This window comes from Coenobita brevimanus, chromosome 57 (genome assembly GCF_032717465.1).
Source record: "Coenobita brevimanus isolate Jiangsu-jjx chromosome 57, ASM3271746v2, whole genome shotgun sequence".
In the NCBI taxonomy this organism is placed as follows: domain Eukaryota; kingdom Metazoa; phylum Arthropoda; class Malacostraca; order Decapoda; family Coenobitidae; genus Coenobita; species Coenobita brevimanus.
The window spans coordinates 37,821,137-37,843,284 of record NC_137010.1 but is presented as its reverse complement, the minus strand read 5'-3'; the positions used below and the strand labels follow the sequence as shown (position 1 = coordinate 37,843,284).

The 22,148-nt window shown below is 42.1% G+C and overlaps 1 protein-coding gene across 1 annotated transcript; it reads right to left on the bottom strand.

Moving 5' to 3' along the window:
* Positions 1-946: 946 nt before the first annotated feature.
* On the bottom strand, positions 947-1,429 carry LOC145401962 (uncharacterized). The gene has a single exon (XM_080274067.1). It carries the CDS (start codon positions 1,427-1,429, stop codon positions 947-949), a length of 483 nt encoding a protein of 160 aa, XP_080130193.1.
* Positions 1,430-22,148: the final 20,719 nt, after the last annotated feature.

The following is a 22,148-nucleotide window of genomic DNA, read 5'->3' as shown; positions in this document are numbered from 1 at the left end:
CTTTCCTGTTGAAGCTGCTGGGTGGGGGTTTCTGCTTTGGTTGCTGAATAGAGGATGTTGAGGTCGTATAGAGGGGGGTCCCATGGGGCCTGAGGATTGTAATGGGCGATCAGAAAGTCTGGGGCTTGTAGTACGAATTGGGAGAGTTCAAGGGTGTGAATGGCAAGGGCAACACCTTAAAGCCAGCTGCGAGAGAGGGTGTCTGGATGGAGTTTGGTTGCTGCATGGAGTTGGGAGAGTAAGGGAAGGGGGGAGGCTCTGCGAGCGAGTTTGATTGCAAGTCGCACCACACTTACCTGTATGCAGTGAGTTAGGGATTCTAGCTCACATTCAAGATTGAGGTTGCATAAGCGGGTCCATCGTGGTGAGCCGGTCATGATTCTCACGGCGTTGTTTTGGATGACCTTAAATTTTTCAAGCAGGTGAGATTCGATGGTGGGGAGAACAGGGGCAGCATAGTCAACGATGGACCTGATGGCTTAGATGTAATAAAGGCAGAGGACTTTGAAGGATGCCCCTTCCCCCTTACCTGCCAGGGCTCTGAGTGTGGAGATGCATAGTTGGGTTTTCTCCCGAAGTTGCATAATTCTGGTTTGAATGAGAGTTGGGAGTCTACAGTTATGCCTAGGTATTGATGGATGGTGACATATTCTATAGGTGTTTGCCCAAGGCGTAGGTGATGACTGGGGAGCCTGGTGCGTATGGGTAAGACATTGGCTTTATGTACATCGATTTTTAGGCCCAGCTCCCTGCATTCGTGATGGAGCCTTGAAAGTGCTCTTTGTGCCCTGGTGTGGTATGGGCCTTTGTGGACGACATGTGCAAGGTCGTCTGCATTGCAGAGGAGGTGAGTCCCAGGTCCCAGATCTATGTGGAGGAGGTTTTCCATCAGGGCGTTGAAGAGGGTGGGGCTTAGTATGCTACCTTGTGGGGTTCCGTTATGGTGCTAGTAGGGGAAGGAGGTGTGGCCTTGGAAGCGGACTGCCGTTTCATGACCCCGGAAAAAGTCTCCGAGCCAGGAGGGGAGGTGACCCTTCACTCCCCTGTGTGCCAGGGTTGCGAGGATGGCCTCTGGGCATGTGAGCTTGAAGGCTTTCTCGAAGCTGATGAAGATGATGAGTCCTTTGCCTCCACAGAACTCAGATAGAAATGAGCTGAGGCATTCTGCTGCCCCTTTGCCTCTGGTGTAGGCAAAGATACGGCTGTGTGTGGGAGGCAGGCACCAGATGAGGCGGCATGCCACCATTCTCTTGGCAATTTTGCCGAGACGGCTGATCAGAGAGATTGGTCTGTGGCTCTCAGGGTCACTGGGTTTTGGAATGGGTTGGATTACAGCATGCTTCCACTGTGGCAGTAAATGGCCTAGGATATAGGAGTGGTTGAGGTCTAGGTAGGTTTCTCTTGCCAATGGACCAGCATGTGAGAGCATGCTGTAGGTGATCCCATCAAGGCCTGGGGCAGTGTTGGAGCTTAATTTGCAGGCCTGGGCGAATTCGTGTCATATAAAGGTGCTGTCAGACTCAGCTGGGGAATTTTGGCTGGTGCATATGAGCTCAGTCCTGTGTTGGTGGAGGGCCTTTTGCCCCAGCCTTGTGTCATTTGGAAGTTGTATGGGGAAGGTGTGTGAGGTGAACTCCTCCGCCATGTTCTCGGCTTTGCCACGGGGGTCTGGGTGGGTGGGGGGGCTGCCAGGAAGTGGGCTGGAGGCCACCTTTAACTTATTCCAGATGGTGCCGAGATTTGTCTTAGCCCCAAAAGAGTTGCACCATTCCAGCCATGTTTGGCCCTGTATACTATTTTTTTCGGCGATGGAGTGCCAGGTGACAGCTTGAAGATAGCAGAGTGCATCCGGGGTGGGGTTGGCCCTGTAAATTTTCTTTGCTCTGTTTAGGTGGTGATTGAGCTCCTTGACCTTGGGGCAGTAAAACCAATGATCCCTGTGATGATGGCGCTTTGGGGGGGCTGTGATGGGGATGGTGGCTTTTGCTGCTGCTTGAAAGGCAGCTGTGACTTGGGCGGCGTGTTCCTCCAGGTCACGAGAGGGGAAGGTGGTGATTAGGTGGTTGAGGGTGGCGGTGTATGACCGCCAATTGGCGCGTTTGGTGTTCCATCTGGGTGGTGGTCCGGGGGGTCTGGGAAGCTGGGGGGATTCCGATGGTGCATAGTAGGGCATGATGGTCGGAGGTGAGAGTCGGGTGAATCTCCCATCGTGACTGGTGTGCCAGGGTGGATGAAATGAAGGAAAGGTCTAGCCTGCCTCCAATTAGATGTGTTGGGATATTGGGGTCGTTGAGGAGGGAGATGGAGGGCGTGTCCTCCATTAGGACGGCTAGGTGGTGGCCTGTGGGGTTCGTGGGGCTGCAGGATCCGACGCAAGGGTGATGAGCATTCATGTCGCCCCTAACGAAAATTTGATCTTTTCTTAAGTGTGAAAAACTCCTCGAGCGAGAGGTCAGCAGTGGGGGTCAATATACGTTAAAGATGTGTTGTGGCCATTTGCTAGGGTGATGTCCACCATAGGAATGCTACCAATATCACCACTTACCAAACCATCATCATTATACATTCCACCGCCATTACCATACACATGCAAACCATTACAATCACAACACACCAGTCTCTCTCTCTCTCTCTCTCTCTCTCTCTCTCTCTCTCTCTCTCTCTCGATATAACGCGACTTTACACGTACGTGATGGTTTCAAACTAGCCGCGCGCGCCTTGGACAGTCCGGAGCTGATAGACCGTGTGGCAGTTTATGCATAAATAAAATTTTTATTTGCCTGTTGCTTAAATTGGTTTTATTCGAACTATAATATTCGATAATGAAGTTTGGCCCCATTCTGAGCAATTTGACTCATTTTCGGACAAAATGCCAGGAAAGTGATGGCAGATCTAAACTGTTACAACTTGATGCTGCAGAACAGAAAGAAGAAAACCACTCAGACCAAGATAGAGCAGTTCTTTATGAAGAAGACAGAAAACTTAAGGGAGTTATCTTCATCACCAGTAGCACGGGAGTCAGAGAAAGAGGAAAAGGAAGGACAGCAGAGCGAGGAGGGACAACAAAGTTCGGGTGAGGAGCGGCAGGAGGTGGGGGAGCGGGGTGAGGAGGGACAGCAGCAAACGACGAGTGATGCATAGATGAAGTGAGGCTGTGTGTTGTTATTGTTTGTGACATACTTACTGTAATGAAAATGATGCTTTTACTGTAGTATTTTTAATGACCTACTAATGCATTAATAATGTTGAGGAACTTTCACAATGCCGTGAATGAAGCAGAATTGAAAGAAAATCCACGTAAAAACCGAGAATAGTATTTGGGGAGAAGTAAACAACGCTTCGGCTCAACTAGGGTTCAAATGTTGTTTATTTCTCCCCACATACAGGTATACTGTTTTTGTTTTTACCTGGATTTTCTTTAAAATTAATAGTGTTGCTTTTAAGTTTAGAGCAGCATAACTCCCTAAATGGGTAGATTTTCCCAGAGTCCAGGATTGTAACCCCCAATATTACCAGTGTTTCTTATGGGAAAATTATGTTTAAATAAAGTGTTTTTAACTAACGCGACCTCTCCAGAACCCAACCCTCGCGTTATTTGAGAGGTTACTGATATATATATATATATATATATATATATATATATATATATATATATATATATATATATATATATATATACAGCCACACCACCTCATAAACTGATGCTCCTACCAGGCTTCTATTATATAGTTTTGTATGTTATCTGATTTTCTTCCTTTATTATCTTTAGAAAATAAAACATTTTTATAATCACAGAATGATTTAATATAGGTTCATTGGGGCCTGTCTTACTAAAATAGCTACCAGTTACATAAATTATATATATATAATATATATATAATTATATATATATTACATATATACTGTATAATTATATATATAAATATATATCCCATTGGCTCCCAGGGTTCCTGGGCAAGGGATGGTGTTGGCAGGGTACTACGTATACCGCCCTCCGTCTATCGGGCCCCGACTGTACAGTTTTTTACCACAGTGAGAGACACATCACTGCTTCATGGAGCTATACACCCTTCTATCCCTCACCAGTGTAGTGGCCTTCACTGATTTAAAGAGTGCATTTGATGTTCCCAACAGAGACATCATCCTCGACCAGCTAGTGGATTTTGGAGTTAAGGGAAATCTGCTGCGATGGATATATGGTTGCCTGTCTAATAGGTCCTCTTGTGTTCTTTTTAAGGGCGCATACAGCACTGCTAAGGATTTCGAGCTTGGTAGTCCACAAGGTGGTGTCCTTAATCCTTTTTTTGTTTAATATCCTCATATATCGTCTATGCACTCTCCTTCCTGACATCCCTGGAGCCACAATTACTTGCTATGCTGATGACATCTGGAGAAACTCATGCAGTAGCTCTTGATATCTCTAAAGCTTTTGACAGAGTATGGCACCGTTCCCTGCTGTCCAAACTCCCTTGCTATGGACTAACGTCTTTTGTTCCTTTGATTTCTTCTTATCTTAGTGACAGGAAAATAAGAGTAAAAGTAGATGATGTATATTCAAATTTCCACTCAATTAACGCCGGCGTGCCGCAGGGATCAGTTCTGGCGCCAACCCTATTTCTGGTTCACATTAATGATCTCTTATCTGTTACTCACAATCCCATTCACTCATATGCAGATGACTCAACACTACATAGTTCATTCACACTCAGACATCCAATTACAAAGTCTAATATCTCTACCTCTCAACTCAGTACAGCCATCTCCATTAATCAAGATCTATCTACAATCAGTGAATGGGGACAAAACAACCTTGTCTCTTTTAATGCTAGTAAAACTAAATATATACAGTTTACTAATAGACAGATATTGCCAGATTCGTACATTACTTTCAGTGCTACTAATATTCCCATCTCCAAAAGTATTGAAATTCTTGGTGTCTCACTTAACAGTGCCCTCAGCTGGACCTCTCATGTCAGATCACTTGCTAAAACCGCCTCAAAGAAACTTGGATTATTGTACAGAGTCCGTAACTTCTTCGCCGATGAGCAGTTGGCTATAATTTATAAGAGTCATGTGCGCTCTCAGCTTGAATATTGCTCACCCTTGTGGGATGGTTGTGGAGAGGTTGCATTAAGACAACTAGACAAAATTCAGAATAAAGCTGTTAGAATCATTAACAACCCTGCCATTACATATAAACTACCTCCCCTGCAAGTAAGAAGGAATGTTGCCTCCCTTGCATTATTTTACAGATATTTTTTTGGCAAATGCTCAGACGAAGTTGCGTCCATGGTGCCACCTCTCCATGCCTTCCCTCGTGTTACACGGGCATCTGGTAGCGCTCATGACTGGAATGTCACTCAACCATATTGCAGAACTTCTGCCTATCAGAATTCTTTCATTCCCCGAACTGCATCTCTCTGGAACTCGCTTCCCCAGAGTTGTTTTCCTCCAAATTTCAACCTACAACTGTTCAAGTCTAACTGTTACAGATATTTTATGAACAGAGGACACCAGTAATCTGGTGTATGGATTATTTTTTTTTTCCATTTGTTTTTCCTTCCTCCGTTCTGTTATTTAAAAAAAAAAAAAAAAAAAAAAAAAAAAATTCATTCAAATTCCCCTGCAGATCTGCAACGTTTCCTTCACTTGTTTCATGAGTCGGCTTCCAAATGCGGACTCATTATCTCTCCAGAAAAGAGTAGATCTTCACTTCCCGTCCAGCAAGAACACTGCCTGTATTCTCTGTCGGAGATTGTGTTATCCCTCTGTGCACACAGTACCTTTAACTGGAGGCGCCTGTACGGATTTCTCCCTCCATTCCTGCAAGACAACGCATGCATCCGATTGTTCAGGATCTGCTGACACGGCTACAGCGGCGCCTAAAACCTCTCAAGTGGCTCACTATTTATGCTGCCTGGGTGCCTAATCCTGTTCACGAACCATATACATTGCATTCATTTGATCAGTTGTTGATTATCTCTCCCCTGCTCTTTGTCAACTTTCCAGAACAGCCTTTTAATCTCTTGAGAAGTTCCAAAATGCAGTAGTGAGACTCATCCTGGGCTGCCCTGGCTCAATCAGAAATGTCAATATGCAGCTTGAACCAAACTTTCACCACTTGTTGAGAAAATATACTCCGTGGTTACATACTTCAGCTTTAAGTGCCTGCATTATCCTCACCTTTCTCCCCACTACTCTCACATCATTCTGACTTCCCTTGATCCCATTGCACCAAGGCCTCTGATTCGCAGTGGTGCCCACACACTAGTTAATATTGTTTGTTCAAACGTCCGACGGCTAAACATCAATGTACCGATCCTTGCTGAGGAGGTGGACTATGGCGTTCCATCTTGGCAGACCCCTGTGCCTGCTATCTCATACACTCCGGCCTCCAAGACTGACCTGCCTCGGCTTCAGAAACAGATAGCTTTGGAGACCATCGCCAGGCTGTCATCTTCCTTTCCTTTGGCCCACCATATCTATGCTGATGGCTCCCTGCAGGAGGATGGCAGTACTGGCTGTGCTGTATTATCCCCAAGTCTGGACCCACCTCAAGGGGGCTGGCTGGGCCATCAACTGCCAGCCTCGTCGAGCTCTACGTATTGTGAACTACATGGACTCCTGGATGCAGTTACTTTATTAATACGAACGAACAACAGCAGCTTGATCATCTGTGAATCACAGCCGGCCCTCCATGCCCTCTCCTCCCCCAGGCCTGTATATCAACACTTCATTACACAGATACTCCGTCAATTGGCCACTGCCCGCTATCGTTCACTTGTGATTCATTTTCTGCAGATTCCCTCTCATATCGGCCTCACAGCCAACAACACTGCTGACCTCCCTGCAAGGACTACCTGTTGACTGGATCCGCCCGCTGTGGATGCTACTAATGCCTCCCCCATTTGCTACAAGCAGATAATACGCAGAGCAGACCGCTTCCCTATTCTCCACCATAGAAATGCTGAGAGGGCTCACAGTGCGTCCATCCAACATAATGACCACTTTCTCGTCCCCATAGATATCGTTGCAGTGGTCTTATGGGTCGTCATCATAATGTGGTGTGTGCCCACCTCAGACTGGGCTACCGACTTGTGTGGCAGGTGGCTGGGGTGGGCAACGCACCTCATTTCTCCTCCTGTAAGCTGTGTGACGCACCCAGTGCCAAGACCCTTGACCATTATTGCCTGCAATGTCCACTTGTCTTTGATTTAATACCACACAGACTCACATTAGTGGACACTTGTAAACATTTTGTTGGAAAATGATAACCTAGATGTTATTCTCATGCGTCATCCACACTTTGGTGGGTGTTAATTTGTTATAGCTAGACAGAGTGTCCTGCGTGGCACGAGTTCTCCTGTACTCACCTCACATATGGCCGCATGGCACTGTACTAGGTTTGTCGCCTTTGGGCGTAATAAATTAATCAAATCAAATCAATCCACCTATCGCCTAATAGTCGCGAAGCTCATAGATCCCTACTCTGGGGTTCCCTACTTTATTAACTTTTGTTTCGTCCTATATTGAGGACACTGGGCTCAAATGGGATATATATATACATACATACATATATATACACATAGAGTGGGAGAGAGAGAGAGAGAGAGAGAGAGAGAGAGAGAGAGATACCGATATATATATATTGTTTTGTGGTAGGTGGGGGCACTCACCATCCACTCACTCGATGTAGTGCTGCTGTCGGGTGTCTGCCCTTTCCTTTCCTCCATCCTTCTTTCCTTCCATCCTCTTCTGTCTTCCTTTCCTTCATTCTTTCCTTGTCCATCTGCCTGCGGGTAGCTTTACATACCCTCTTCTGTCTTTCTTTCCTTCATTCTTTCCTCTTCCTTCTGCCTGTGAGTGACTCTACACTGAGTGACAAGCCAAATTGTTTCTTGTACACCAGGAAACCATTTACTATGCTGGGTGGTAACCATATAACCAAATTTTGACGCCTGGTGGTTTAGTGGGTTATTATTGCGCTCCAATCGGATTGAGCCGGTGAAGGTTTATATCCAAGGGATGGTTGGGGTTGATTGCTCATGTAATGCCACTCAGGGATGAGTGAGGCTGGTCACTCTCATCTTAAATGTCGGGACCAATTGTCTAGCCCCGGGCTCCTACGCTCCTCATGGGGCAATGTAGGATTGGATGATGGATGGATGGATGGATATATATTGTTCCATGGGATCTGTTTAGTGATATATCTGGATATGTGAAGGACATTATAGGAATTTTGATATGTCTGTTTGATTATTTTTTCCTTTCCCTCTGTCCTATCCAAAGAATTAGTTATTATTACTGCCTGCAGCGATAGCCAGCAGGTAAATGAGTGGCCGGTGTTCTTTTTCTTCCTCTGCATCTTTTGCTTCTGGCGGATGTGTTAAAAGAAGACTTTGGAGACATAAAAATGATATTATATAGGGTAACTTGACAAGAAGAATCCAAATCTGCCATCAGTTGACACCTTGAATTGTGCCGTCTAGCGACAGTTTTAGTAAAATTACTTAATTTAATCCTACTGAGACATAAAAGCTGTCCCATGTAAGTGGATCTTTCTGTTAAAATAGTTACTTTTTAGCAGCGAACTGTTCGAAACAAAAGCCTCGCCGCAGGTGCCAGAGCAATAATTCTACTCTTGTTGTTATTGTGTATTTCTTATTTTAATGCATTATTGCCAGTGAAAATGTGATTTCTCTCCTAGGCTCTTGCTTGTTCTGTACTGTACTGTACTAGTGGTAGAGTTGGAGGTATTGAAGAGGACCGTCCCGCATGCAAGCCATGTAGACGAATGAATACGCCAATTACAAGGTGTGTGTGTGTGTGTGTGTGTGTGTGTGTGTGTGTGTGTGTGTGTGTGTGTGTGTGTGTGAGAGAGAGAGAGAGAGAGAGAGAGAGAGAGTTTCAAATATATTATATATATTTTTATAAGATAGAAATTTAGTTCAGCAGTAATTATTATTATTTTTTTAAATATATGCTCATTAATACCCACTCCAGGGGACAGTGTTGAATCATTCACAGCCTGGATGTGCAGATCTGTCTTTATCAGCTTCTTAGCACCTCGTCTCGCTCTTGTCACTCTACAACACACTGGTCACCCTTTTCCATCGACCGGTTTCTTTCAACACTTCTCTCTTACACCGTGATTTCTTCCTGTCCCAATCTATCCCACTCGCATAATTAGGCAACCGGTAATTATGCATTAACCCTTCTCTTAGGTACTGATTTTGACTAGCAACTGACTTTTTACTTCAAGTGAGAGAAATCTTGGAATTCATAGTCGAGGTCATTATTAAGGCAATATTTAAGCTTAAACGAAAAGTGCACAGAAGAGTTAGCAAGAGAAGAGTTAGAAAAAGAGGGCAGTAAGACAATGATGGATTGGAGGAATGAGATGGAGAGCAAAGGTCAGATAGAGGAAAGAAAAACTGGAGAAAAACAGATGATAAAGAGGTGGAGGGAGGAAGCCTGTAATAGTGAGGGCAGGAGAGAGACAGGAATAATAATAGGAAGGAAGAGGAGAAAGAGGGAGGAAACTGCAAAAAAGGAGAAACAATGGAATGAAGGGAAGAGACAGACGGAGCACTAACCAAGTCTGACGGTTCTGTTGACGACACTTCAGCTCTTGTTTTGCTTATCAAACGTCAGCATTTCACCACACGTCTGTCCCCGTTAATAATTTTTTTATATTTTAGTATCACAAATGTATGATGTGAGAGTCCTTTAAACAGGTATAAACAATATACAAGAGAATTCAGTATGTCCTTGTTATAGATTGCCTCTTCTATGCCCTTTTTGCAACAGTCGACAGCAAAATACAAAAAGACTACCATTTAATCGTTTGTTGCTCCCTACAGAGCTGATTTAACTATTTACCCCAAATTACAGTGCTGAAAGCGAAAAAAAAAATACCATACAGCAGGAGACTTAGATACTTTATAAAGTGTTGCCTAATATACAAAATAAATCGTTTCAACAGACGTGCCATTGACAGTACTTTAAGATTCCAATAAGACCATTCCTGCATCGCACTTGTCTTGATTCAGCTCTACAATTTGTGCGAATTGTCGGCATGTCTTTTTACCTTTCCTTCAGAGCGACAAAAAATCCTCGTTATAATCCTCTCACCAGCTCAAACAAGAAGTGATGCCAAGGCATATCAAACCCGTCCCCGGCCGTCATTTTAGTGCTGATGTATAATCACCAAGATATCTACTTAAAGATGTCACATATCAGGTTTGGAGTAAATTAGGTGAAAATGGACGATTTTATGCCCTTTTGAAATTTTTGGCCCAACCCACTTTATATAGACCTCCTACTGCTAACTAGGGGGAGGGGGGGTGACCTCCGTGATGTAATGAGGCATGTTATAGGATGGAGATTTGAAAGATGCACCTTTAGGTTTCGGGTTCATGTCAAAATGACGAATTTGAAAGGAGTTATGGCGAAAAACGATTTTGTTTACTTTTTTCTTTTCCCCTACAATCTGGGCCTTGGCCCAATTTGGCCCAAAATGTAATGAGGTGATCAGAACGTCATAGCCCATCATCGCTGTAATAGTAGTCACAATCGCACCAATAGTTTTCGAGTAAAGTTGTTAACAGTCAGACACATAGATAGGCAATAAGACAGACAAACTGAGTGAAAATCAATACCTTTCCCAAGCCCCTCCGGGGCTGGGACTGGTAATGTTTTTCTTCTGAGAAATTTTCCTTTCATTCCATAATTAGTAATGACTCAGGCGATTACTGCGGGCTGAACATTTTTCGTCCTAACCTTGAAAATAACTAGCCTAGTATGGCCATACTTGACTACTCTACCTTCACCATCTCTGGGACGCACAATCCTCTTCATCACGGCAAGGATGCGTTCCTTTGAAAGAGGTGTAATTCAAAATCACTTAAATGCTGCGATGCTATTTATCCACAAAAAAATTTCTGCATTCAAAGGCGACAATCATTTCTACCGCAACATCTGCAAATTAACTTAACGGTACCAAATATAAACTGAAATTAATTAACCAGTTCAATGCCCTCAGAACACACTCCCAAACACACGGATGGACACTAGCACACTATGGACGATACAAATCATTTCAGACACTACTCCATACCGCTTTCATCACTGAACAAAACACACATTGGGCCAACGTCATCAACAATACAGCCAACACTTACAGAGATCCATCTACATTTTGGAGAAAATAAAAGCTCTCTCTGGCAACCATAATCCTGACCCTCACTATATTCTAGACTCAAACGGTTCCAGACAACACACACCCTATGCAAAAGAGGCTGTACACAGACAATACTGGGAATCTATATTCCTGAAGGTAAACAAGAAACAAGATGATAACATACAAGACCTCAATTTCAGAGAATTCCTCAACACTAATCTTGACAGAAGGTTCTGGTATGTGAGAAATAAATTCTTTCAGTCTTTGTACTGATAACTTAAGGATAATTCTCTCTCTCTCTCTCTCTCTCTCTCTCTCTCTCTCTCCTATTCTGTGTAAGTTCACTACACCCATAGGCTTAGAGTTCGGATATTATATTTTGATTGATTGATGTGTGTGTGTGTGTGTATGTGTGTGTGTGTGTTTCTATCCAATTTGACAGATTTGGTGGAAATATTGACGGTTAGCCAAGCGGCTGTCTTATTATTTTAGAACAATGAACCTAAATTCACTGTTGTAGAAGGTTAAAGTTTATCAATGCCAACTTAAGTAACATTATCCGATTGAGACCAAACATAACGGATGGGTTGAAGATAAAGCAATAACCAAGTGATTCTACTTTTCAAACAATCAGTCAGAAGGTCACATGTCAAGGACAGAGTTCGACCCCTGCGTCTGCGTGTGAACTGTATGACTAATTAGTTTTCATCATACTGGTATCAAACTTATTGGAAATTCTGATCGTCAGAAAAGAGGTTGGCTTACTGTTTTTTTTTTTTTTTTTTTTAATAACAGGTCAAAGGTCGGGAGCATATGGTTTATTGAACAGTTTTAATCTGATTTAGACCAAATTTTGTTGAATTATTTAGAGTAATACAAAGACAAAGAGATCTGATTATAGAAAAATCAACCAAAAATTTAGGTCGCAGGGAAAGGTCAGTGGCCAGTAGGCTATCAAATGCTGATGTCAGCTGAAACATTTCTGATCGAATTTGGACTGAACGTGACTGAGGGGTTAATTTTGTCACAATATCAAATGTTCTGCCCAATAAATCAAACCGTTTTGATTCAATTTGAATCAAACTTGGTGAAAAGATTGTGGATTAATCAAGGATTGTTGAAACTGATTTTGAGGACAATAGGCAAACGCTCAAGATGAAGGGACAAGGTCAACTCAAACAGCATGGATTTTATTTGGACCAGTTGGTGAAAGTGTTAAGGACCAAACAAGAAATAAGTAATTATATCCGCCAATAAGGTTATGTTTTTGCAGAGTTGATTTATTTGTATGTTTGTCTCTTTGATAGCAGGATTACTCAAAAAGTTATGAACGGATTCTGATGAAATTGTTAGGTGGAGTATCGTCTAAGGAACAATCCATTAGACTTTGGTGGTGATCCGGATCATCATTCGGATTCAGGAAATTTTAAAAAGAATTCTCTGCCATTCCAGGTTACTGGCAACTTCAACATTTTTGCTGCTCACTTGATTAATAATGGCTACAGTGATTGCAAAAAAAAAAAAAAAAAAAAAAAAAAAAAAAAGGAAATTAAAAAAAATATATCTCCACAAGCTCTACAACACACACTACCATGGCGGAGGTTTGCAATCTTGGATTGCTCTTGTTCGATTTGTGAGCAATGGGACGAAGGTCAAAGCCACAGGACCAAATGTTCGATGTTTAAAGCAGTTGGTGGGCGCAGGTGCTAAGTACTCACTGAGTGTTCCTTCTTGTAAATATGTTTTACATGTGACTACAGATTCTTGAATATCATAATGTATAACTATTTTCTGGTTCATTTGATGCTACTTTCGCAACAGCACACACTGATTCAGCTTTCCTAACCAAACTCTCAATATTAGGATTCCACAATTTATACTGCTCCTTTTCATCCACAACCCGTTCACTATCGCAGTATCCTGATTACTTGAAGGAATGTGTAACCTTATTTCAGCATTACCATGCCACCCCCATAAACCACGACCAACACCACCATCATCACACCACACCATCACACACCACTACCATCACTGCGCACTATATTCATAACATGTAGATATATCATAGTTACCATACGCCACTATTACCACAGCACACCATACTTAAACCCCACCACCATTACACGCCACTGCCATCACGATCGCCATCACCACGCACAATCACCGCACACCATCACACACTGCCACCGTCATCACACACCACACCATCGCCACCATACACATCACTATCAACGCACCACACCACACCACACCATCAACACACACCACACCACACCATCAACACAATCCACCTTATGACCACCAATCACTATCATTATATTCCATGGTAAAGCCAAACTCCCACTATATCACAGTCACGTACCACATCACCATTACCAAGCACGAGCTCCATGACCACCACATCAAACACCACCATCAGCAACCACCACCACCGAAATGAAAATCACCACTACTCACTGCTGTCAATATCACCACTTCGCACACCACCATTATTACACATTCCTCCACCATTACCCTACACATGCAAAACATTACCATCACCACACACTGGACTCTCTCTCTCTCTCTCTCTCTCTCTCTCTCTCTCTCTCCTGGCACACCACTCATAAAGTGATACTCCTACCAGCCTTCCATTATTTAATTTTCTTTGTTATCCGATTTCTTACGCTTTATTTTCTTAAAAAAAAAATACTTTTTATGATTGTCGAATGGATTTACATAGGTTCACTGAGGCCTGTCTTACTAAAATAGCTAACAGTTACATTAATGATTGGCGTCATATATATATATATATATATATATATATATATATATATATATATATATATATATATATATATATTGGATCTGGTAGGTGACAATGTCTGGATATGTGAAGGACATTATAGGAATTTCAACGTCTGATTTTTTTTTTCCCCCTCTCCTCTCTTACCCAAGGAGTTATTTATTATTATTTTCCTGCTGCGATAGCCAGCAGGTCAATAAGTGGCCTTTTTTTTTCTTCTTCCTCTGCATCTTCTTTCTTTGGCGGATTTATTAAAAAGAGACCTTTGGAGAGACAAAAATGATTCAATATTAGGTAACTTAAAATGGAAAATCTAAATCTGCCATCAGTTGAAACCTGAAGTGGCGTCATCTAGCGACAGCATTAGTAAAATTGCTTAATATAAGCCTATTGAGACATATAAGTGGTCCTATATAAGTGGATCTCTGTTATAATTAGTAACTTTTTGCAGCAAACTGAAACAAGAGCCTCGCTGCAGGTGCCTGAGCAATTCTACTCGTTATTGTGTTTTTCTTTTTAAGTGCATTATTGCCAGTGAAAATGTGTCTTATCTCCTAGGCTCTTGATTGTTCTGTACCGTACTGTATTGGTGGTAAAGTTGGAGGTATTTAAGAGGACCGTCCCGCCTCCAAGAACTTAGACGAATGAATACGCCAGTTACAGTGTGAGTGTGTGTATGTGTGTGTGTGAGAGAGAGAGAGAGAGAGAGAGAGAGAGAGAGAGAGAGAGAGAGAGAGAGAGTTTCAAGTACATTATTTAGAATTTAACAAGATAGAAATCTAGTTCATCCGTAATTATTTATTTTATATGGTCGTTACTACCAAGTTCAGGGGACAGTGTAGAATCATTCTCAGCCTGAATGTGTAGATCTATCTTTATCAGCTTCTCACCACCCCGTCTCTACCTCATTCTACACTACACCCTGCTCACCCTTCTCCATCGAACGGTCTCTTTCCACACGTCACACTTACACAGTGATTTCTTCCTTTCCCAAACTGTATCACTCACAGAATTAGGCAACCGGTAATTATGCATTAACCCTTCTCTTTGGTACTGATTTAGACTAGCAACAGACGTTTTATTTCAACTGGGGAAATACTAAAATTCATTGTCAAGTTATAAACAGGTCATCAAATGAGGCAATGCTGAAGCAGGGATGAAAAGTGCTGTGGAGAGTTAGTAAGAGTAAAGTTAGAAAACGAGGGCAGTAAGACAGTGAAGGAATGAGAGGATGAGATGGAGAGCAAAGGTCAGAAGGAGGAAAGAATGGCTGCAGGAAATGCGAAGATAAAGAGTGGGAAGGAGAAAGACTGTAATGATTAGAGCAGGAGAGATATATGAATGGTAACTGAAAGTAAGGGAAAGCAGAAAATGAAGAAAAAATGATAATGAAATGAAAAGACAGAGGGAGCACTAACCAGCACTAACGGTTTCTGTCGCGGACACTTCAGCTCTTCTTATTTTACTTCCCAAACGCCACCATTTCACCAGGTGTCTGTCCCCGTTAATAATTCTTTTACATTTTAGGAGCACAAAGGTATGATATCAGATTCCTGTAAACAGGTATAAACAATGTGCAAGGGAATTCATTTAGTCCTTTTTAAAGATCGTCACTTGTATGCTCATTTTGCAGTAGTCGACAGTAAAATACAAAAAGATTTCTAGTCAATCATCTGCTGCTGCCTATAGAGCTTATTTAACTAGGCTACTCACCCCAAATTATAGTGCTGACTGGAAAAAAAAAAAAAACTACCATTTTGTAACATACTTACCATACAGCAAAAGACACATCATATAGTGTTACTGAATATACAAAATATATCGTTGCGAGAGACGTGCCATTGACAGTACATTAAGATTCCCGTAAGACCAGTCCTGCATCGCACGTGTCTTGATTCAGCGCTACATTTTGTACGGACTGCCAGCATGTCTTTTTAACCTTTCCTTCGGAGGGACAAAAAATCTTTGTTAAAATCCTCTTACCAACTCAAATAATCTTCTATGAAATTTTCCTTTGAATTCATATTTACTAAGTGCTCAGCCGATTACTGCGGGCGAGACATGTTTCGTCCTATCCTTAAAAGTGAACTTGCCTGGTCTACCTTCATCATCACTCCGACGCACAAGCCTCTTCATCACGGCAATATTAATTTCTACATTCGTTCGTTCGTTTATAGCTTTCCTGCACCTATAGTGCAGGCCGGGCCATACATTAGCCCGGTCAATGGGGTATGGGCTGACTAAAAAAATAGCAAGGGGGAAGACAGGGCCTGGGGGTTGCCCAGCACGCACGCCCTGTCTCCTGGCTGGCTTTAAACGTGACTTTCATTTCTACCGCAACATCTGCAAATTAACGGTACCGAATATAAACGGAAATTAAAAACGGAATTGCTACTGAAGTGTATGTAAAAGTCAGAGGCATAATAAAATAAATAAATGTATATTCATGTTTTGCAGGATATTTACCTTACTGGCACTCCTCACTGTATGTATAGTTATTTCCAACAGCAAGTAACACGCTGATCATCTGACGGCAATTATAGGAGGTGATAATGGGTTTAGAAATCTGTGTAGGGGCTCAAAGATAGGTAGACTGATGTAAACATGTTCATACAAAAGTTATTGATTTGACAAGTAGACTGACAAGTGAACTGATAGGTATGCAAGTAGATAAACAAAAGGTCTGATAGACTGGTTAAAAAAAAAGCAAAAGAAAAAAGAAAAGGCTCAAGGTCTCCATTTCACCACGATCACGTCAGTTCTTACTTTCTTCTGCTTTATTTTCTTAATTCTTAAGGGACACCTCTTATGATGACGGATTTAACAAAGGCTACTTCTAACCTCCTCAGTTTCAAAAGTTTCTCTGCAGGCATCAAAAATGAAATATACAGAAAAATAGGTCACCAACAGACTGTAACAAGAATTGTAGTGGGTCCTCGTTCTAGTTACATATTTAGCTAGATAGGTAGGTAGACGGATTTAGATCAATTCTTGCATGACTGATTTTCGACAAACAGGTGAAGATGTATGGAAGCGAAGCTTGGACGTTGTTGGAAGGACACAAGTCAAGAGTGAGAGCATTGGAAATGAGTTATTTTAGAGGAGCCTGTGGAGTCACATGGAGAGACAGGATGACATATGAGGAAATAAAGGAGCGTTGTGGTGTGGATGTGAATGTAATAGGAAGCGTTAGGAGGAACACACTGAGGTGGTTTGGCCATGTGGAGAGGATGGAAGGTGACAAACTGACGAAGAGAGTGTATGTGAGTGAGGTGGAGGGGGGACGAGGGAAAGGGAGACTGAGGATGAGATGGAGGGATGGGGTGGAGAGGTATATGAGAGAGGGGGATGTGATTTGGGAACAGGGCAGTGAAATGGCGGGGGATAGGGTGACGTGGAGACGATTTGTTTGTGGCTACCCCGTATGGGATTGAGGCGTCTGGCAATAGATAGATAGATAAGTGAAGACTAAATTAAGTACTTATGAGCGCGAGTAGGAAAAGCTGCACTGAAACAAAGAAACAGAGAGAGAGAGAGAGGGAGAGAGAATAGTGGGATGGATGCCTGGTCTCTAAATGATGCGGGAAGAGAGAGAGAGAGAGAGAGAGAGAGAGAGAGAGAGAGAGAGAGAGATTCCAATAACATCAGGATGAGATAGGGAGAAAGAGGGTATAACGAGTGCGAGGGAGTAGGGAAAACATGTAGTGAGAGAAAATGAATGCCGCTCGGTGAGAGGGGGGAGACAGAAGCATAGAGAAAGGATGAAGGAGAAAGAGGAAGGAAAGACGAAAGTAAGACTGAAGCAAAGAGGGGGGGATGGGAAAAAGGAGAGGGACATAATATGTAAGCAGTTTGTGACAGAATCAAGTAGTTATGGTTTTTAAATTTAGAAGAAAAGAGTTTGAACTAAGGATGAAAGGAGGAAGGCAAAATAAATTCACTAAACAAAAAGAGGAGATAAATTAAAGTAGATAAACACAAGAGTTGGGAAGAGTCGTGGTGACAAGGAGAAAGATGAGGGGAAAAACAGGAGAGCAATGGAAAGAGGAAAGTGAAAGATCAACTGGGCTAGTACCGAACAGTGGAGGAAAGGAATACGGCTGTCTCTCTCTCTCTCCCTTTCATTAACTCTAAATGAAGAAGTCAACTATCACACGAATGAGCTAAATGAATTGACAGTTATTTTGATATTACGCAAAAATTAAAAGCTTGGAAGAGGAAGTTTATGGTATGTAAGAAATAATGTCTTTCAATCTTTTTACTGATGACTTAACCCGTCACGTCCCGAGGTTTTCCGCACCTCTGACATCCCCCAGTCCCGAGGTATTTTCGATTTTTTTTTTTTTTTTTTTTTTTGGCTAAAACCTTCGCTTTTGGTGAGAAACATCGAAAATTCATAGAGAAATGGCTCACCTGAGGTTTAAAGTGCCCAATCCAGGTAGGAGTTCCTCCTTACCTGAGTGGGTTTTCTAACATGCTGGCACCAAAGAAAACGAGTTCTATGGGAGGGTAACTATTTTATCCACTCACAAACGGTATTTATTTATTTACTTGATACGAATGTATATGTAGTATGAGAGTATATTGGTTTTCAAGCAGTAATAAAGGCATTATAAGCATTGTTTCACTCACTAACTAATCACCATACTTGATCTATTTTTGCCACATTACCTGATCATTATTTCTGGCTGTTTCTTCTTCTAATGCTATGTAAACATTGTCCTCCACATTGTCATCGATTGGGGAATCACTCTGGCCCTGAATATCTTTACTAGCCAGGTCACTGGTAACAGGTCCTTTGCCAAGACAGTGGCGTGAGGGGGGGAGGGGGGAGGTTATGCAGTGTAAGGCATTGTCCCTGCTTGGTATCTTGTAGATGAATAGAGGAAGGTGTCCCGTGTATACATACGAAAAATCACGTGCGAAAATTGAAAATTGTGCAAATTAGGGACCTTGCAGTTGCACAACGTACTGGTACGTCGCCGGGACTGGCAAATGCAAATCGTTGCAACGTACCCATACGTCGATGGGATGGGGCGGGTTAAGGGTAATCCTCTCTCTCTCTCTCTCTCTCTCTCTCTCTCTCATCACTTATACTGTAGACTAGGCATCCATCCCATTATTCTCTCTCTCTCTCTCTCTCTCTCTCTCTCTCTCTCTCATCATTTAGAGACTAGGCAACCATCGCAATATTCTGTCTGTCTGTCTGTCTCTCTGTCAGTGCAGCTTTTCCTACTCGCGGTCTTAAGCATTTCATTTCGTCTTCACTTGTTTGTCTGTCGAACAGACCTACCTACCTATCTAGCTAAATATGTAACTAGAACGAGGACTAAGTACGATTCTTGCTACAGTCACTTCAGTATGGTGACCTATTTTTCTGGGTAATTCATTTTTGATGCCTCCAGAGAAACTTTTGAAACTGAGGAGGTTAGAAATAACCTTCATTAAATCCGCCATTATGAGAGGTGTTCCTTAAGAATTGCCATAAGAAAATAAGATGTAAGAAGGTAAGAACTAACGTCATTGTGGTGAATCGGAGAGCTTGATCCTTTTTTTTTTTTTTTAAGTCTATCAGTCCTTCTATTCATCTAATTGCATGACCATCAATTCACTTGTCAGTATACTCATCAAATCAATACCTTTTGTATGAACATGTTTACATCAGTCTACCTATGTTTGAGCTTCTAGACCGATTTCTAAACCCAGCTTCATCGTCATCATCATCATCAGCCATTACAAGTCCACTGCTGAACAAAGGCCTCCCCCTACCTTCTCCACGAATTCCTTGTCTGAACTAAACTTTGCAACCTTTACCCTGCAAATTTCTCTATTTCATCTCTCCACCTCCTGTCTGGCCTGTTTTTGCCACGCTTACAATCTCTTGGTGTCCAGTCAGTCAACCTCTTGCTCCATCGATTATCCCTTATTCTTGCTACATGGCCTGCCCACCTCCATTGCTGTTCTTTTATAACTTCTATAATATCTTTGACTTTAATCTGCTCTCTCACCCAAGTTGATCTTTTCCTGTCTCTTAAAGATATTCCCAACATTGACCTTTCCTTTGCCCTCTGAGAACGAATTAATTTATTTTCCATCGATTTTGTCAGTTTCCAAGTCTCACAACCATACGTCATACCTGGAATTATACATTCGTTATATAAGTTACGTTTCATACAAACTGGCAAATCACTTTTCATAATGTCCATATATCTACCGAACGCTTTCCATCCAAATGTAATGCGTCTTTTTATTTCGCTATCATTATCTTTCGTTAATTTTAATATTTGTCCCAGGTAACTGTACTCCTCGATGGAAGTTTGGAGGGTGAAGTGCTTAAAAGGGTACAACAAGGAAGAAAGGTTGCTGGTTCCTTGAAAGCAGTGATAAGAAACAGGGAAGTGAGCATGGAAGTGAAAAAGTTACTACATGACAGTATTGTGATACCAACTCTAACGTATGGAAGTGAAGCTTGGACGTTGTTGGAAGGACACAAGTCAAGAGTGAGAGCAGTGGAAATGAGTTATTTAAGGAGCCTGTGGAGTCACACTGAGAGACAGGCTGACAAATGAGGATATAAAGGAGCGTTGTGGTGTGGATGTGGATGTGATAGGAAGCATTAGGAGGAACACACTGAGGTGGTTTGGCCATGTGGAGAGGATGGAGGGTGAGAGACTGACGAGGAGAATGTATGTGAGTGAGGTGGAGGGGGGAGAGGGAGGGGAAGGCCGAGGATGAGATGAAGGGATGGGGTGGAGGGGTATATGAGAGAAGGGGGTGTGAGGAGCAGGGCAGTGAAATGGCGGGGGACAGGGTGACGTGGTGGCGATTTGTTTGTGACCACCCCGTGCGGGATTGAGGCGTCTGGCAATAGATGGATAGATAGATAGACTTCTTCAAGAATTCCTCCACTTATTCTGATGACGCTGTTTGGTGTTTGAGGATTAAACATTAGTTTTACTCCGGTCTATCTTTAGCCCTACTTTGAGACTTTCTCTGTTCAGGTCATTTAACATTTCTTGCAATGTCTCTGCTCTTTCTGAGATTAGGACAATGTCATCTGCAAATCTTAATATACAAAATAAATCTTTGCGAGAGACGTGCCATTGACAGTACCTTAAGATCTCGTAAGACCAGTCCTGCATCGCATGTGTCTTGATTCAGTTCTAGATTTTGTTCAAAATGTCAGCATGTCTTTTTACCTTTCCTTCGGAGACCAAAAAAATCCTTGTTAAAATCTTCTTACCAACTCAGATAATTTTCTTCTGTGAAATTTTCCTTTGAATTCATATTTACTAACGACTCAGGCGATTACTGCAGGAGGAACATTTCTCGTCCTATCCTTAAAAAAGAACTTACCTGGTATGGCCATACCTAACTAGTCTACATTCATCATCACTGGGACGCACAAGCCTGTTCATCTCGGCAAGTTAATTTCTGCATTCAAACGTGACTTTTATTTCTACCGCAATATCTGCAAATTAACTTAAGGTACCAAATATAAACAGAAATTAAAAACAATTACATTTGAGGAATATCTAAAAGTCAGAGGCATAATAAAATAAATAAATGTAAGTTCATGTTTTGCAGGATATATTCCTTATTGGCATGCCTCCTTACTGTATGCATAGTTATTTCCAACAGCAAGTAACACGCTAAGCATCTGACAGCAATTATACGAGGTGATGATAGGTTTAGAAATCTGTGTAGGGGCTCAAAGATAGGTAGACTGATGTAAACATGTTCATACAAAAGTTATTGATTTGACAAATAGACTGACATGTGAATTGATAAGTATGCCAGTAGGTAAGTAGAACGACTGATAGACTGAAAAAAGAAAAAAAAAAGAATCAAGCTCTTCTGTTCACAACAATGACGTCAGTTCTTCCTTTTTTTTTTCCTTAATTCCTATGGGACACCTCTTATGATAACGGATTTAATGAAGGCTATTTTTAACTTCCTTAAGTTAAAAGTTTCTCTGGACATATCAGAAATGAAATATACAGAAAAAATGGTCACCGTACTGAAGAGACTTTAATAAGAATCGTAGTTGGTCCTCGTTCTAGCTACATATTTAGCCAGATAGGTAGGCGGATTTAGATCAATTCTTGCTTGACTGAGTTTCGACAGACATGTGGAGCGAGTATGAAAAGCTGCACTGAGAGAGAGAGAGAGAGAGAGAGA